Source organism: Durio zibethinus, chromosome 26, assembly GCF_047325235.1.
Source record: "Durio zibethinus cultivar Kanyao isolate XHJ-2024 chromosome 26, ASM4732523v1, whole genome shotgun sequence".
NCBI classification, from domain to species: Eukaryota; Viridiplantae; Streptophyta; class Magnoliopsida; order Malvales; family Malvaceae; genus Durio; species Durio zibethinus.
Window position 1 is genome coordinate 4,128,653 of NC_143187.1, and position 19,094 is coordinate 4,147,746.

General features: G+C 30.7%; 1 protein-coding gene across 1 annotated transcript; it reads right to left on the bottom strand.

The window, feature by feature from the left end:
- Nucleotides 1-1,943: 1,943 nt before the first annotated feature.
- LOC111318588 (GATA transcription factor 4-like) lies at nucleotides 1,944-3,437 on the bottom strand. Its single transcript, XM_022921455.2, has 2 exons — nucleotides 3,010-3,437; nucleotides 1,944-2,779 (listed from the first exon to the last, which is right to left on the bottom strand). The coding sequence occupies exons 1-2, from the start codon at nucleotides 3,307-3,309 to the stop codon at nucleotides 2,135-2,137; spliced, it is 945 nt and encodes a 314-aa protein (XP_022777190.1). The 5' UTR covers nucleotides 3,310-3,437; the 3' UTR covers nucleotides 1,944-2,134.
- Between the last annotated feature and the right edge of the window lie 15,657 nt (nucleotides 3,438-19,094).

Here is a 19,094-nt window from a genome sequence, read left to right on the forward strand (position 1 = left end):
AAACCAAAAAATCATTATTTAATGGAAAATAAGGATTTCGGATTCAATTTTTTAATAAAAAAATGCACTATATGTCACACTTATTATCGAAACAAATTTAAAAGTACAAAAATCCAATATTTATCCAAATTGATTCGTACAATAATTTTCATAAAATGATATATAATATATTTAAAATTTAATTTTGAATAACCTGTAATTCAAAAAGTATGCACACATCATGCCCCAAAAAAAATTATTAATATCCTTATAGCACAATACTCGATCACCTTCCCAATTTGATTTATTATTTGGTGCCATTAATAATAAATATTAATATTTATTAATTTTGACTAAACTAACTAGTTAAAGATGGAATAAAAATGAAATTAACCATGCATTTGCCTTACTGATCTATTCAAAAGTTTTGTACCATAACATACATTTGACACTGAAATTGAGGATTGGTATCCCTGTAGTCTAACAAAGTAACAAGCAAGAGTTTACTGTTAAATTTTTAATCTAAAATTTGATCATAGACCCACTGCTTTAAATCTTTAGTAATTAATCACAATCCAGGAACAAGAATATTAGGGATTTGACTTATATAATAATAATATTCATCAAATTTAGAGTGGACCCAGTGGAAGAGCAAATGTCTAAGATCGGGTGGACAGTTACACATCAACCCCAATGAAACGCCTGATTCTGATTTTAATTTTTCTCCCTCTTTTTCTTATTTCTTACTTTTACATATCACTTTTGGAGTTGTTGCACCATTTAAGCTATGTATGGAGCCAAAATCTGTTTTCAAAAATTTTTTTTTACAATTTTTTTTTAATCTGAATTTTATAAGTTATAATTTGAAGATAAAAAAAATATTATAAGTAATAAATTTTTAATTTTTAATTTATTGAGTAATATTTTATAAAAATAATTGTATAAAATAATTAAAAATAAACCTTGTATTTTTCTCTCAATGTATCTTGATCTCTTCGCTCAAGTGATTTTGTAAATTTTTTTTATACCCCTACAAAAATGGTACGTGCCAAAGACGATGTCTAAATTGATTTTATTTCATTTTATTATATGTATTTCACTGAAATCCATGCCCTGTAATTTGGGTCCTTGGAGTATTCCATAAAAAATTATTTAAATAATTTAGAAAGCAGCCTCATTCCTCATTACATATGGACATAGTAGGAATTTTTTATTCTTAATTTGATTTTTATTGATGCACAATGCATGTACATGTCTCTAATTAAGTAAACATTTTAGATTTCTATTGAAATCTCACTTTACTTTGAACTATACAAACCTAAAATTACTTTCTTTTTTTTTCAACGTCAATATTAATCTATTAATAAAATATTAATCTCTTAAAATCAATAATTAATATTAATTGACAATCTTAATTAAAAAAATTTTTAAAATGCATTTTTAACATGAAAAAGGATCTAATTCAAACCATTATAAGTAAAACCATGAAAAGGAATTTGTATGGTTATGTTTATTGCAAAGCTTTCCTTTCTATCTCTTTGTTGAATTTTTTTTTAATATTTAGAATTGTTAGAATTTAAATCTTGATTATTAGAATTAAAAATCCAATATTCTACTAATAGATTATACAAATTACATGATTGTTGACTATCTCTTTGTTAAATTATTAAGCAGCCAAACGAATTTAAATTTAAAAGCTAAAAATAAAAATGGAAATGGTTGAAGGAAAAAAAAATTTTGGGTAAATGAAACTGAGATTAGCCAGCCATTTCCCTCTCATGTGCAAATGCATTTTAGGTATGGACACAGTATCCTTTCTCTGACCCATTGGCTACACGAAAAGTGTTAGCACCCATTTACTTCATATATTATTCCTCGTCTAAGCATCCAACTCAACAACATTTTTGTTTCCTTTTCTTCATATAATAATAAGAAAAGAGTTTTAAAAATATCTAGCAGGAGCATTTATGAAAATAAAAATTAATTCTAAAATATGCTAATTGTGCAAAAATCGATTAGAACTTCACTCCCCCTCTTTTTTTTTTTTTTTTTTGTGGGGTTCATAATGAACTACAAAATTCAGTTTTTTTTAAGTCCAAGATTTAGGAAAGGGGCTACAATTCTTTGTTGTCCTCTTTGTTTTTTGAGATTCTAACTAAAGCATGTGCCTAAAATCGGGAGCACCATGATGATGGATTAAGAAATCATCAGTACCAGCACCGTTGGATATGCCGAAAATCGAAGTTTGACTAAGAAACTGTTGATGCTGTGCTCTTTGCAAATCCTTTTGCCTCCTAAGTTCCAAAACTTTCCTATGCGAATTCGAATGTTTCGTCGACACAAATGTCGGACTCGCAGCGGGTCGGTATTCGGGTACCAACCGACCCGACTTGTACCTCACCCCACACGCATTACAAAGCGTTTTCGGACCCACCGGACCGGTCCTCCATTGCGGAGTCTTCTCCGCCGCACAATGTAAACATTTCCTGCCTGGAGCCTCCGAATTGGCGTTCGGGTTCTCCCTTTTCTTTTGGCCCGTGGATTGCGGTGTGAGGTGCAGGACTCGGGTGGACCAATCGCACGGGGCGGCCCGTGAACGCTTGGAGCGGGCCTTCCCCGGGAGTGGAGTGTCGTGTTGGAAAATTGGGTTGCTAGGGCTCCGGGTCGAAGAAGAGGAGGATTCGGGTATGGGTGATTTTGACGTGGCGAAAATCTGGAGGTTGCTTTGTAAATTCTGGTATGTTGAGAACGAGTCTTCAACGAAATTTGAGAGCCATTCAAGCTCCGCCAAGTCATCATACTGCAAACCACAAAAACAAATTTATTTTTCTTCCACATTTTAATTACTATAAATTTAGAAAAAAAATTGGAATTTTAATTTAATAATTATTCAATTGGTTTAGAAGAAAGGAGAATTTATCCATTTTTGCAGTTTTACTTAAAAAATGATAAATATTTAAAATAATTAGGTAGTTAATTTCACGTTGCAAAAAAAGGAAAAACTAACACGATAACTTTTTGGTTAATTACCGGAACGCAGAGTTCGCCGGAGAACTGAGAGGGATGAGGCATATTGGTTGAAGAGAAGTGGTTATCGCCTCCAGAAACGGAGGAATTGCAGGTGACGGTGGAGGAATCGTTAGAATTGCCGTTGACGTTGTCGACGAAGCCATCGCTGATAATAGCGTCTTCATTGGAGAAGTCAAGGAGGTCATCCACAGTGAAATTCTCCGCGAGCTTTTGCTCCACGGACATCCTCTTCTCCTGCGAGAAATCACCGCCTGCTGCACCACCGTAATATCCTCCGACGTAGAAGTCCCCCGCCTCCATTAAGCCTTACAATGTACAACTTCCTACAACGTATAGTTATAGTGAAAATTTCTGGTTTCTAGAGAGAGAGAGAGAGAAAATGAGAAAAAATTTAAACAGACTTAAGAGAGAGAAAAGTTTGGCGTGTGAGTGAGAGTGAAGAGAAAGGGTGGGTTTTGAGGAGTGAAGAGAAGGTTAAAATGGCAAATATTAGGAAATTGGAGCATCTTTGTACATGCAACAATCAGCGAATTAATTAATTTAATAATAATGAGAAGTGACTTGCAAGTTCTTTAAAGGGAATTTTTTTACTTAAAATTAATTAAATTAGAATATAGTTATTTTTTCTGTTTTTGGAAAGTAAAATAGTTTACGTTTACTTACAACTACCGAGTACTTTTAGTTTTTACTTTTTTTTGGGGTTTTACAAACTTTTTTTTTTGGTTTTTGGGTTTCTTGGTTTGGTTTTTGTTGTGGTTTGGTGAAGTTATGAGTTGGCAAATGGTAAGGTTTGGTCTTATAAAGTAAAGGTAGCATTGCTTTAAACAAAGGTAAACAAATTGAATAATTTGGTAATTTTTAGACCTAAAAGTGATTGGTGCTAACTTCTAACCTAGGCAATTAAAGATTTTTTTTTCCCAAAATAATTTCAAAACTTAGTAGGTAGATATTAGTAGTACTTTTTTTTAGATTTCAATTTTAGTCTTTTTAAGCTTGTTCATTTAACATAAAAGTAGAAACATTAATTTTTAATTTAAAAAATGGTAATTTTAAGGTAAAATTTTATAATTATTAAATTTATAAATATTAAATTTATTAATTTTATATTTTAAAAATATTATATGAATTAAATAAATTAAATTTTGAGTTCTTAATCGCATTCATTTGCTTTGAATGTGAGAATGTATTAGGAAAGTTATGATGATGCAAAATTAAAACTTATTTGTAAAAATTACATAATCAAAACAATGGGGGAAAAGCTTATTTAACTTAACATGCTGAAAGTGTATATATATACCTTCCAAAGTCCACTTGTTTCCCTTGTGTAAGGCTAAAGAAAATTAGTGTTAAAACTTGAAGGAGATAAATAAGATTTCTTGAAATGATTTTTTTTTTTTTGCCAACATGATTTAGTAAGTTTAAGGCTAAAGGGTAAAAATGTTCTTAAATTATAATTTAATAATTATTTTCATTTTTAATAATTTATTACAATCAATTAATATTTTAATTGATTAATTTTTTTATCCAACTAAAAACATAATTTGATGTAAATAGATATTGGAGGGATTGATTTATTGTAATAAAAAATTAAAACTTTAATAATTTTTTAATTATAATTTTGAAATTTTTTTAATCCTTTAATCTAAAATTAAGTACCTTGCAACTTAAAACAACTTTAAATCCATTTATAAGCCAACAAATTGTAACATAATGGCTTATTGGAGACTATTGAATAGTTAATTACTTGGTTTTATAACAACCATATCCAGAAAAATGGCATTGGATATTTACAAAACATAAAGAAAAATAAAAGGTTTGCAAAGTTTATTCTCAATTTTGATGAAAAAGCTTAGAACAAAACCACAATAATCAATTCCATTAGAACTATCTTAAAATAAATAAATAAGAAAAGCTCAAACTTGTACAATTAGAAAATATTCAAGATGAAAAATTATAAAATGTGAATCTTTTAGTTTTTTTTTTTAATACATAGATTTCTATTTCATATAGTTTTCCAAGAAAATGAAAAAAAAAATGCACCCCATTGTGATTTTCAAGAAAAATATTTAGAAAATTATCACATTAACTGATAATGTGATGCAAAGAGTCAAAGCAACAAAGTTTTAAGGTGTGTAGCTAAGCATAATTGTGGCAGCTGTCACTTAAAAGGGCAACAGCTAGGCCACATACAACTGTTACCCCCCTTTCACAATTCAAGCTACCTTCCTTAATGGGTGCTTCAATTCCCTTTCCCCACTTAAAAACTACCCCTCATAATTACTAATTATTGACAAAGGGAAAAAATGTATTTATCCAAATATGAAATTTTATTTAAGAAATTTATTTTTTTATAGGAATTTTTTAATTGGTATGTGTTATCTGTTGACAACAGTTATAAAAGAAATTTACTATGAGCACTTTATAAAAAAATATTATTATTTATAGTAAGACACTTTATGGTTAGTTAGTAATATTTCATTTATAGTAATAATCTTGTATTACTTGCAATAACAAATATCTTTAATTATGATTTCTAATGCAATGGATAAAAATATTACTTTTTATAATAATCTTAAATAATGTTCTTTAAGCATTATTTAGGAAAATCTTATCAATTTAATAACCTAATCTTCTCGAATTTTTTTTAGAAAAATACATTAATTCAAAAGTATTAAAAATATATATTTAAATAACTTTAACAAGTACTTAATAAGTATCCATATTCAAACCCTAATTATATACTTATTATTAATATGTTATTATTCTTGTTTTTTTAACTTTTTTTTTAATTTTAAGAAAGAAGAGACTCTGAATTGTTTTTTAATAAAAAAAAGACATATTTATTATTGAATCAAATATTAAATTTTAGTATACATAACTAAATAACTTAACCATTTAACATGTAAAAATTTGAAAACTAACTAGTAGGACTATAGTTGTTATTGGCATTTAATTAATCAAAAATTAATGATAATTAATGAAGGTATTATTAAGCAATTAGATAATAATTTAGATAGTATGTATGCTAGTTAGACTTTTGAAGCTTAGGAATTTGAAAAAATTAAACATGTGAATTAAATAAATTATAATCGAAATTAAGAGTAGATTAAAAAATTAAAAAAAAAAAGTGGTTAACTAAATTCAACCCCATAAATGGCTAAAGAATCAATCTTTTGCAGGTATTGTCGCTGTGATTGCTCCCATTAGTGTCCAAATTTACAGCCGGATTCCTCTGCCCTTAATAATTTTTGCTCTTGGAAACTGTGCTACTTCCGCCTTTTTATTTTATTTTCCGGCCTTTGTTCTGATAAAACACTTGTTTTCAGCATAATTGATTGTACTTTTCTAATCCCCTATTGGCCAATCATTATCATTTAGTTTATTCCTTTTCCCACGTTTAAGCACGATGGTTACAGCTCAACTTAATCAAAGTTAACGGTCATGATCTCATCCACATGGTTACGTTTTTACATTTTAACTCATTTCCCATTTGCCCTAACAAACAAATTGTAACCATTATCAGTGGTATTTTTTATTATTATTTTCACCTTTGTAAATTTCGTAAAATTTTTGCATGGATAAAATATAAATTTATCATTCTATTTATGTAAATAGTTTAAATTTATAATTAATTTTTAATTGGTATATTGTTATTATTATATTTATAATTTTAGAACAAATTTATCATTATATTTATAATTTTGAAACAAATTTAGTCAAGATGTAATATTTGAAAAATATAATGTAAAATATTTTGTTAGAAATTATTTTTAATTAAAAGAATTTTGAAAATGACATGAGAAGAAAAAAATTCAAGATTAATTGAAAAAGCATGGTATAATATTGTATTTAATAAAAATGTTATGATAAAAGAAAAATAAAATAAAAAATAAATTTTAAAATTATGTGGCAATATATTTAGTAAAAAATGTAATGATTAAATAAGAAAATAAATAAAATGAAAAGAAAAATGTGAATTTTAGCTTCAAGGGTTTTTTTATGTCACATCTTTTTTAAAATTGTTATTTTAACTGTAAAATAACTTCTAACAAAATTTGTTACTAAATATTATTTAATTACTTGAAATTTTAAAATATAATGATAAATTTACTCTAAAATTATAAATATAATTAAGAGAAAGGAAAATTATCTTAGAATCTTGTGAAATTTGTTCATTATATTTAATCAATTTTTAATGTATTAAATGAAGTTATTTTTTCTTCAAATTATAATCTTAATAAATTCCCAAAACCTAACCAATGGAAACAGTAAATTTTACACCCATAACTCACCTACTATTTTATGCCCTCCCAAACTTATTCGTGGCATTAAATTTTTACAAACAAAGAGTACAGACCGAGTCAGATGGGCCCCACTCAGTGCACGCTAATCCCTATGTTATGGTTAAATACCCATTGGTAAAATGGATAAGGTTTGTTCTCCCATTAGTATTTTACTTTCACTTTTGTTTTTTCTTTTTATATTTAACATTTCACCAATACTTATTTTATTATTATGCTAGAGATGGAAAAAAAAAAAAGTTCTCTTAATTTAATTTTTTTTTTAGTTATTGTAAAGTTAAAATTATTATGTAATTAAATTTTTAAACGGGTGAGTGGTTCCATGGAGCACGTGACAAAGGAGGTGTAGTTGTCAGTGATCATGTGAATTTCCTTTTTTAAGGGTTGGGTTTTAAGAAAGCTTAATAAATGGCAAATGTAGTGGTAATTTAGCATAAAAGAAAAGGTTTTAAAATTTTGAATTTTTTGTTTGTTTTATTGATTATTTATTAATTTAATAATTAATTATATGAATATAATATTTGATTATGAGTAATGTTTTTTAAAAAATAACTAATGGTGTGGGAGGAAAAATTTTGAGACTTAAATATATTTGGATGGACGAGAAATTTGATTTTAATAAAATTAAAAATAATAATGATGATGAAATTAAAATTAATAATGAATTTATATGCTTAAAAATAAATTGATGATAAAATTAAATATGATAATTAATCAATTCATTAAAAGCAATAAATTGTTACAATGTAAAATTGATTTATATTTTAATTTCACAATAAAACAATTGATTGGGGTACAATTAACCATTGAATATTTTTAAATTAATTTATACAATTATCTTTAAATGATAATAATTAATAAATTTGATATTCAAATATTAATATTTATAATTTTTTATTTATAAATTGCTACATTCTATAAAAAAAAATAATGAAAGGAAACGTGTGGTCAAAGTCCACGTGGCTATAATTAATTCAAATTTGAGAGTACTTAAGTCAGTAAAATCACCCACTCACCACTTTCCTTCGATACTTCTTCAGTTCTTCTTTCGCTTCCCACATGTGCGATATTCCTTCCCAGGTCTCATGCTAATTCATCCAAAACCAACATGGCAGCACGTGCAAAGCGGTGTCACGTGGATGGCAAGCTACGCACGTACCTTTAATTATTGGCCTCAAGGGATTATTGTAATAATTCATAAACGTTGTTTTATATTAAAATTGTAATGAGTAACCCTTTTTTTTTTTTTTAAATACCAACAATTATTTTGGCTCTAAAAGCATAGATAGTAAGGCCAAATTAAAAAAAATACTAATATTTTTGTTGATTAATAAGTTGCTCCAACATTATATACATTTTTACATATAAAATAGTATTTACTACTTATCAAGGATTTCTTAATCTAAGCTTAACTAGATCAAGATCATGGTTAGCATAAAAAAGAACCTTAATTGGCTTTGGATCTAAATATTATTAAGTTACAAAGTAGTAGCATTTTTTTAATAAGTTTAAAGCATGGAAGTACATATAAATATAATTCGAGAATTAAGATATAAAGAAAGCATTGAATCATGAAAAAAAAAAAAAAAAGAAGCGTTGAATATTTTTATTCAATGATTAGTGTATATTTTGATTTGAATTTTTTCTTTTTCCAAATCAAAGAAAAAATATGCAAAGGATTCCAATTCCATTGCCTTATATGCAAAAATTTATATGAATTGATCTTTTTGGGTTTCAATAATTAAATGATCAAGAACGCTAGTAGGATTTTTTTTTTTCTTAGAAAATGCATAAACATGAAAGCAATGCCATTAGCCAACATTGTTGGCTGAACTGTGTAGCTTGTTTGTAGAGTAGTGACTTTTAATTTCAGTTCAATATCTCATAACCTCAAATAATAATAATAATAATGATGATGATGACGACGATGATGACGGCGATGGCATACATCCTTTTCAAGCGATTTTTGACAAAATTCAATTTAAGTAAAATGAACATGGGATCCTCTTTATCTCTGTTGAAAACCCCAGCAGCAAGGAAGGTAGGGTAGTTGGGTGCTGCTGGCTTATTGATCAGAGATTCCTGGGTAAGCTGGCCAGCTGGGCACATTGTTAAAAGGAAAGCAACAAAGCTGCAGATGATTTGGCTGACAGAGGGACAAATAGCTCTTCCACATCTGCAGAGCAAATATTTTATGATCTAACCTACCATATTTCTGATTGCTATTGTAATTTGTTCTTCTAACAAACATGCATGGGCAAATATAGAGATTAAGGCCATCATAATTAATAAGTAAGATAAACTTTTCCAAGTACAATGTTTGCAACAGCACTACTCATTTATCTTTTTATAGCTTTCCCACCTTAAATTTCAATTCAACAGGTACTGTCCTTGAACCCAATAAAAGCATTCTGAAAGACCTTCGGATTGCCTCATTTAATTGCCTCAATTAAAAAAAGAGCAACTCAACCAAAAAAATAATTTCAAACGAAAGATTAGCTATAACTACATTAGCACTAGGCAAAAAGTGAAAGATACATCCAACTACAAGCAAATGGACTCACAGATGAATATACCAATCAAATTGACGAGTGCGATAAACATAAAAAATTTATGGGAAACTAGCAATAGAAATCAAAACATACTAACAATGGTTCAAGCATTCTTTTGTTAACAAGAACTTGGTCGACAAACTGCATCAATTCTCATAATTAGCAAGGACTTTTGCCAGAAATTTAAGCTCAAAATTTGAGTTCTAGAACATCCAGCACATCGACTCGACTATGAAGCTGTGTAAAAAGGCAAACCTGACTGATAGTTCTCATACATGTAACTAAATAGGTTCTAAAACATGGCCATTATTACAAGAGAAAAATAAAAGATCAGTTCTATGGCTCAACAACAATCACCCTGTTGCCACTCCCCATCTACAGCTTCTTTCCACAATGCCACATTGTTGTTTCCATCAGCCCCAGCCAAAATGTTTTCTGTCAATGACCATGACACCCTCCAGACGGGTATTAAAATCATGCCATATTTCACCTTTCCACTGATCACCTTCCTTGGCAATTGTCCATATAATTACTTTCCCATCCCGTGACGCACTTGCCATAGTAGATTTCGGTCCCCAAATTGGGTGCCTAAGCAACATCCCATGCCCAATCGGTATGCATTTGAACCTACTCCGTTGGTGAAATAATTTAGAAGAAATTAGTAAAGATCTAAGAAAGGCTTTGGTGGATTTTCAGTTCTGTTATTGATTTTATATTCTTTAAGAAGGAGAGGAGTAAATGGGAGGGAGAGGCCCAAGTCAATAATTTTTGGGTTTTGATAGTGGGCTTCAATCTTGTTGCTTGTTTCGCCCTCAAACCAGTGCATTTATAATTAGCAATATTTATTTCTTTAATATATATTTGTATAATATAAAAAGCATTGGAATTAAAAGTAATAAAAAATATTATAATTAACACCGTGGAGTTTTTTTTTTATTTAGCCATACTCACTAAATTAAATATCTAACTTATGATATTATCTAATTTAATTAAATACATTGAAATTTTTACAATATAATTAGGAAAAAAAAGTTAATTAAGGTAAGCTGATATTTATAAAAATATTTTTTTAATTTGATAAAAAAATTAAATAATGGTTTAATTAATCTTAAATAATTTCTATATGTATCAATTAACCCAATTAACCCGGATCCCAGCCTAATTAGAAAACTTTGATTAAGTTTTAAAAAAAATGATTGCAGCCTAAAGAAAAATCTATTCGCCGAATAGCAACTGTACAACTAGAAATCCCATCATAACAATGGACGCCACATCATCATCCACCTCACAGCACATCAATATCATTCATTGACCTGACCCCATCAAATTTCCCATGGGGTCATGTTTGTCTCCTACCCAAAATTAAAAGTGACCTACAAACATGTGCGTGTCACGTTCTGATGATTTCATGCGTATGGTTTCTCTGGACGGTGATAGCCCTGCTTTTCCCTCGCCCACAGATAATATCTTACTCGACTTAAATGCGGGCCTGGTAATTGGTACGTTGCTGATGTTAGGGTCGTGATGGTGATCTAAAATTTGTCAGCATGATGGACGGTGGATAATGATTGCTCCTCCCAAGCTTTGAGGAGAATTGTGCGCCCATATTAAGTACATTAGTGGACAGTGACGATTGAGTTATGTAAAATATTAATATTTTATATATTTACATTATATTATACATATCAATCGTTGTTATAATTCGAATTTATATAAAAAATATAAACTATATTTATATTTTTGTTAATTATTATATTTTTTATTAAAATTTTAAATTTGGGTTATTTTTTATTTTTTAAATATTATGTTTATATTATTTATTGTATCATATTTTGAATTAATAGATTTATTTTTTGATTAAGATTTTATTTTTTTTAAATAAAAAATTAATTCAATAATGTTTGGATTGATTTTTTTTATTTGATTCAATTTAGATTCCATTACTAATTGAATTAGCGTTCTGTTAACCCATGACATCAACTTAAGATAGATTTTAAGAAGTTAAACTCATTTAGTTTATTATTATTATTATTATTTTCTTTTTTTTATGAAAGTTCTAAAACTATCAATTTATAAATTGCGGCTAAGTGATTATAGATTATCTATTTATAAATAGTTATAATGCATCATTTTCAAGTTAAAGATTTTGAATTGAATCTTTTTGATTATCCTAATTATTGACAGAAAGTGATTGTACTAGTTGTTTTTATTTAATCATAGTAAATAATAGTAAAGCTTAATTTTAAAGTACAATACACGTTTTAATTTATTTAACATAAGTAAAAATAAATTTTTGTAATCGATTAATTTCATATAATAATTGTGTAATATATGATGTTGCGCCTGAAGCAATAATCACAATAATACAAAAGCAATAGATAACAATCAATAATCAAATGCGCAGGAAAAATAAAGCACACCAAGATTTACGTGAAAAACCCTCCAGTGTAGAGGAAAAAATCACGGGCCACCAGAAAAATCTTCACTATCAAATAATAGTTATACAAAGTTCTTCTCTAGCTAAAACTAGAGCTAATCAACAACTAGAGAAACAATTGGAGAAATCTCACCAAATAAGTGACTCAACAAATACACCCTGGATTTGTTCCTAGAGAGCTTCAAACCCGATCTTCACCGTTCAAAATGTATAACTCTGAATCATAAACCTCCTGACAAGGTTCCAACTAAATCGGACCACGGATCGACTTTCGTTTAACCAACTCTCCCTTCTCATTTTTCTCTCTCTGCTTTTTCTGGCTTTTCTTCTTTCTCTGCTTGGTTGTCGACACACACATTAAACAACCCCACCTCTTTTTTATTAAGTAGCTAGGGCTCTGTGTAAAATAAATGATCAAGGCCCATGGCCTTTACTTGGTCCAAAACCACTTACATGGGACTGGACCCCATTTTCCTAACAATCTCCCCCTCCAGTCCCATTAGAAGGAGATTCATCACCATAGCAATTTCATTTGGAACTTACCTTGGCCAGGAAACTCATTCCGGCCAAGTTACTGCAAAGCTCAAGCTTTTCCCTGGGAAGTATCTTAGTCAACATATCTGCCACATTTTTATCAGTATGAACTTTATTCAATAGCATCTGTTGTTCTTCAATCACTGAACGTAACCAATGATATCTAACATCAATGTGCTTTGTTCTAGCATGGTACATGGTATTCTTACTCAAATCTAAAGCACTCTGGCTATCACAAAATACCACATACTCTTTCTGATTCAACCCCAATTCAAAAAGAAAACGTTTCATCCAAAGCATTTCTTTACATGCTTCAGTTGCTGCAATATACTCAGCTTCTGTAGTTGACAAAATAACACACTTCTGCAACTTAGACTGCCAAGATACAGCTCCTCCTGCAAAAGTGAACAAATACCCTGAAGTAGATTTCCTACCATCAAGATCACCTGCCATGTCAGCATCAGCAAACCCTTCTAGAATTGGTTGTGAAACTCCATAAGTCAAACACATTTTTGAGGTACCCTTCAAATATCTAAAAATCCATTTTACTGCTTCCCAGTGAACCTTCCCTGGATTAGAAAGAAATCTGCTCACTACACCAACTGCATGAGCAATGTCAGGCCTTGTACAAACCATAAGATACATTAAAGAACCGACTGCAGAAGAATAAAGAATACTAGACATAGCTAGTTGCTCTTTCTTAGACACTGGACAAGATTTCTTACTTAGATGAAATGGTTGACAAGTGAACTGCTAACTGATTTAGCATGTTGCATGTTGAATCTACCAAGCACTCGTTCAACATACTTTTCTCGTGACAACCACAGCTTTTCAGCTCTTCTATCTCGGATAATGTCCATACCAAGAATCTACTTTGCTGGACCTAAATCCTTCATATCGAAGGACTTAGACAATTGTTCTTTCAACCTGCAAACCATACTAGCATCTTGTCCTACAATCAACATATCATCAACATATAATAATAGGATAATGAAGTTACTATTAGGAAATTGTTTAATATACACACAAGAATCCGCTGCTGTTCTTTTATAGCTATGACTCACCATAAAAGAATCAAACTTCTTGTACCACTGTCGCGGAGCTTGTTTCAAGCCATACAAGCTTTTCTTCAATTTGCAAACTAAGTGCTCTTTCCCTTTCACTTCAAAACCCTCAGGCTGATTCATATAAATGTCCTCCTGTAAATCACCATGCAAAAATGTAGTTTTAACATCAAGTTGCTCAAGCTCAAGATTCAAACTAGCTGCCAATCCCAGTACCATTCGAATAGAACTCATTTTTACAACTGGAGCAAAAATCTCATCAAAATCGATGCCTGATTTCTGAGAAAAACCTTTTACTACCAATCGAGCTTTGTACCTCACTAGTTTGTCACCATCATTTTTCAACTTGAACACCCATTTATTCTTTAATGGCCTCTTCCCTGTTGAAAGTTTAACAAGATCATAAGTACTATTCTTTCGCAATGACTCCATCTCTTCTTTCATTGCTTTTAATCAGTGCTCTCTATCCGGAGTAGCCTGCATATCTTGAAAGCTTTCTGGCTCCCCTTTACTGGTAACTAAAATAAAATCTGAACTTGGATACCTGGTAGATGGCTTACGCTCTCTAGTAGATCTTCTGGGCTGAGACTCTACATCACTTGATGCTGAAGGTAGCTCCCCCTGCTCAACACTCTCAGGTAGAGAGGATTGCTCTCCCTGCTCAAAACTAATAGCATCTGGCTCATCACCAACTATGGCTGGCTCATTCATATCCCCAAGTTCTGTTTCTAGCTCATTTTCACCATCTGTGGCTCTTTCTTGTGAAATCTCTGTCGGTGTTGAAACATCACACTCAACAGTAACTCGTGTAGTCTTCTTATTTTTCTCAAGGTCTGCTATGATTTCTTTTTCATGAAAGATCACATCTCTGCTTTTGACTGTCTTTCTCTTTACTGGATCCCATACCCTGTAGCCAAATTCTTCATCATCATATCCTACAAACACACACTGTGTAGCTTTACTATCAAGCTTTGACCTCTGCTCTTTTGGTACATGCATGAATACTTTACACCCAAAAACTTTCAAGTGAGAGTATGAAGCATCTTTCCCTGTCCACACTCTTTCTGGAATGTCAAAGCCCAAAGGAACTGATGGTGACCTGTTAAGTAAATAACAAGCTGTGTTGACTGCTTCACCCCAGAATGACTTTGATAATTTTGCCATCCTCAACATACATCTGATTTTTTCCACAATGGTGCGATTCATTCTTTCAGCTATACCATTATGTTGTGGTGTTCTAGGTTCTGTCCTCTCATGCCTGATCCCATGCTTTGAGCAATACTCTTCAAAGCCTTTAGATGTGTATTCCCCACCATTATCAGTTCGAATACACTTCAAGGGTAACCCTGTCATCCTTTCAACTATGACATGAAATTTTTGAAAATACTGCAGTACCTGACTTTTATATTTCAATATATACACCTAAGTTTTACGTGAAGCATCATCAATAAAAGTAACAAAATATCTGCTATCACCTAATGACTCAACCTCAATGGGACCACATACGTCAGAATAAATTAATTCCAATCTATTTTCTTTTCTCTGAGAACTTTTACGAAAAGAAACTCTATGATGCTTACCAAACAAACAATAATCACATGAATCGAGAAACATACCTTTGGTCAAGGGAATGAGAGAGTGCCTTGCCAAAACCTGTAACCCTTTTTCACTCATGTGTGCCAGCCTCCTGTGCCACAAGTTTGCTGAAGCATCATTTTCAACAGTATTTACCTGGTTACCGTTCAATTGCATCCATGTCTTATACATTGTGCAGCATAGTTTTCTCCTTGCAACTACCATAGATCCTTTGAGAAGCTTCCACTGTCCATTCTTTTGTCGGCTTTCATATCCCTCCTTATCAAGGACATTAATAGCAAGCAAGTTTATTCTCATATCTGGAATGTGTCTGACATCCCTTAAAGTCAACATGCAGCCTGTACTAGTTTGTACACCAATATCACCAATCTCAACAATCTACGACACACTCTTGTTTCTTATTTTGGTACAACTAAAGTCTCTTACTTTATAAGTTGTAAACAACTCTCTCTTAGAAACACAATGATATGTCGCTCCTGTGTCAACTATCCACTCAATGCCGGGATCACTAACATGATTACAATCATCATGTGTACAAATCAAAGTAACTGAATCACTATCTGAATTCACTGCTGCAACATTGTCATCATCTGAACTCTTACCTTTCTCATCTTTTCGCTCTTGCTTTAAGATTCTACAGTTTCATTTTATATGACCCGCCTTACCACAATGGAAACACTTCACTTTACCTCTAGACTTGGATCTATGTTTAGACTTACCACGGCCTTTTGAGTCCTGACCTCTGTCGATGTTTCTACCCCTGTTCTCTGTGACCAGAGCTTGATTCCCAGGGTCTACATCTTTTCATCTCGCTTCTTCATTAAGCATACTGTCCTTTACCATCTCCAATGTCACCTTATAATCAGGAGCTGAATTAAGAACAATCACAACTAGAGTATTCCAGCTGTCTGGCAATGAACCCAAAAGAAATAATGCCTTCATTTCATCATCCATCTTAAGTTCCATAATAGTCATCCGATTAAATATATCTTGAAAATCACTCAAGTGCTCTGTAACAGATCGTCCATCCCTGTACTGTAAAGTTGCAATCTTCTTAACAAGCATAACTTTATTCATACATGTTTTTCTCTCATACAATGATGCCAATTTTTCCCAAACAATGTGAGCATCTGACTCCTGCGCTACATGATGAAACACGCTGATATCAACCCATTTTCTGATTGTAGCCAGCATTTTTCTACCTAGCTTCTTCCAGCTTTCGTCTTTCATATCTGCTGGTTTAGCCGAATCACCCAATACTGGCTCATACAAATCTTTGCAGTATAGATGATCCTCCATCATAGGCTTTCAAATTGAATAATTTGATGCTGTCAATTTTATCATGAAACCTGTATCACCCTCCATGATCTCAAACAGAATTTACTTCTATCCTGGGATGCTTCTGTATCGATGTCTCAAAATAACCCTCGCTCTGATACCACTTGTTGCGCCTGAAGCAATAATCACAACAATACAGAAGCAATAGACAACAATCAATAATCAAATGCGCAGGAAAAATAAAGCACACCAAGATTTACGTGAAAAACCCTCCAGTGTAGAGGAAAAAACCACGGGCCACCAGAAAAATCTTCACTATCAAATAATAGTTATACAAAGTTCTTCTCTAGCTAAAACTAGAGCTAATCAACAACTAGAGAAACAATTGGAGAAATCTCATCAAATAAGTGACTCAACAAATACACCCTGGATTTGTTCCTAGAGAGCTTCAAACCCGATCTTCACCGTTCAGAATGTATAACTCTGAATCATAAACCTCCTGACAAGGTTCCAACTCAATCGGACCACGGATCGACTTCCGTTTAACCAACTCTCCCTTCTCTTTTTTCTCTCTCTGCTTTTCCTGGCTTTTCTTCTTTCTCTGCTTGGTTGTCGACACACACATTAAACAACCCCACCTCTTTTTTATTAAGTAACTAGGGCTCTGTGTAAAATAAAAGATCAAGGCCCATGGCCTTTACTTGGTCCAAAATCACTTACATGGGACTGGACCCCATTTTCCTAACATATGATCCATGCTTCAAGGGCAATGCTTTTTTATTGGATCCTAAATCCTAATGTCTTGGATGATGAACACTTGCATGGAATGAGAGTTTCAATTTTTTTTTAATTTTGTTATCTTTTAAATTATAATTAAAATTTAAATTAAAAAATTTCAATCATAAAATAAAATCGAATCCGATACCAAGCTAATAATAATGTGTACAATAAGTTGAAGTATCCTTTGATTGAATGAGTCAACGGGGCACGAATACTTGTGGGGGCTTTATTTACGTAAGAAAATACTATGAATTATGGCACTCTTCATTATAGTCTAGGTTGGTATAATTTGACTTCTCTTTCATTACTGTTACTGTCTTTTTGTAACTTAGACCAATCCACACTTTCTACATTCAAATTATACATATGTACAAATTAGTGAAAAAAGCTATTAATTTCAACATAGTGGATGAGTTAGGTTTAAGCTTTTGGAATATAAAGTATTTTGATTAATCAAGTCGTTTGTAGATTGAAATCTCCCATTTTATAATTGAGTTTTGCAACTAATTACTTTAAAATTTTCATCTTTTCACATGTTTAATATTTTTCATAATTTAAATTTATTTCTAATGTCTTATCATTTATATTTATTTAATTAAATAAAACATTACGTGCATTAATTCATTTGAATTCGTAACTTTTAAATGTTAAATAAAAATTTCATACTAATTAATTCAAATTATCAATAAACTTCAAATGTGTTGTTTTGAACATATATATTTAATATAAAAATTATAATGTCAGTCACAAAATGTATCTTTTATTTTAAATTAATTGATGAAATTGATTAAATTAATTGAATAAAAATTAAAATTTTTTAATGATTTAATTTTAATTTGTTTATTAAAAGTTAAAATATTATATATATGTACATACATAAAATTGATTTAAAATTAAAAACTTGTTTAACCCATTTAAAATTTATTCTTTGATTTAATAAAAAAATCAACTTAAAAAGATTTAATTTTACTTTAAAATTCAATAATTTGCATCTGAAGATAAGAGAACCAAATACAAATAATGAAAAGCAGAAATCATGGTAGAATGGGCGGCAATTTCCAAGTAAAACCCTGTGACCCCAAAATCAGAAGTCAATAGTAATTGATTTTGTTAAAGGATAGGGTGGGAGGAGGGACCAGAAGAGGCAGAGACAGATCCAACGATAAGGCCTGCTAACCTCCAAATTGTCTGCCCGTCCCCACCCCTCAGCCTCACAAATATTCCAATCTCACACTCGCACCCACCCATCCCATCCCGCATGTCTTCTCATCTGTCACCTCAGCTCTTCGACTATCGTCATAATTAAATATCATTTTTATATAAAAAAATTAAATTAAACCCACGCAAAAATATTTCAAATCAAAATCTCATAGGCAACAATAACATTTTTTTTTATAAAATAAATCAAAATTAATTTTTTTTCTTTTGAATTTAAATTTAATTCAATTCACTTATGTCAATAAAATCTCAAACTATAAATAAAAGATTTAAGAATCTAAAAATTTTAAATTTAAGTCTAATTGTACATAAATTTGGTTTAAAC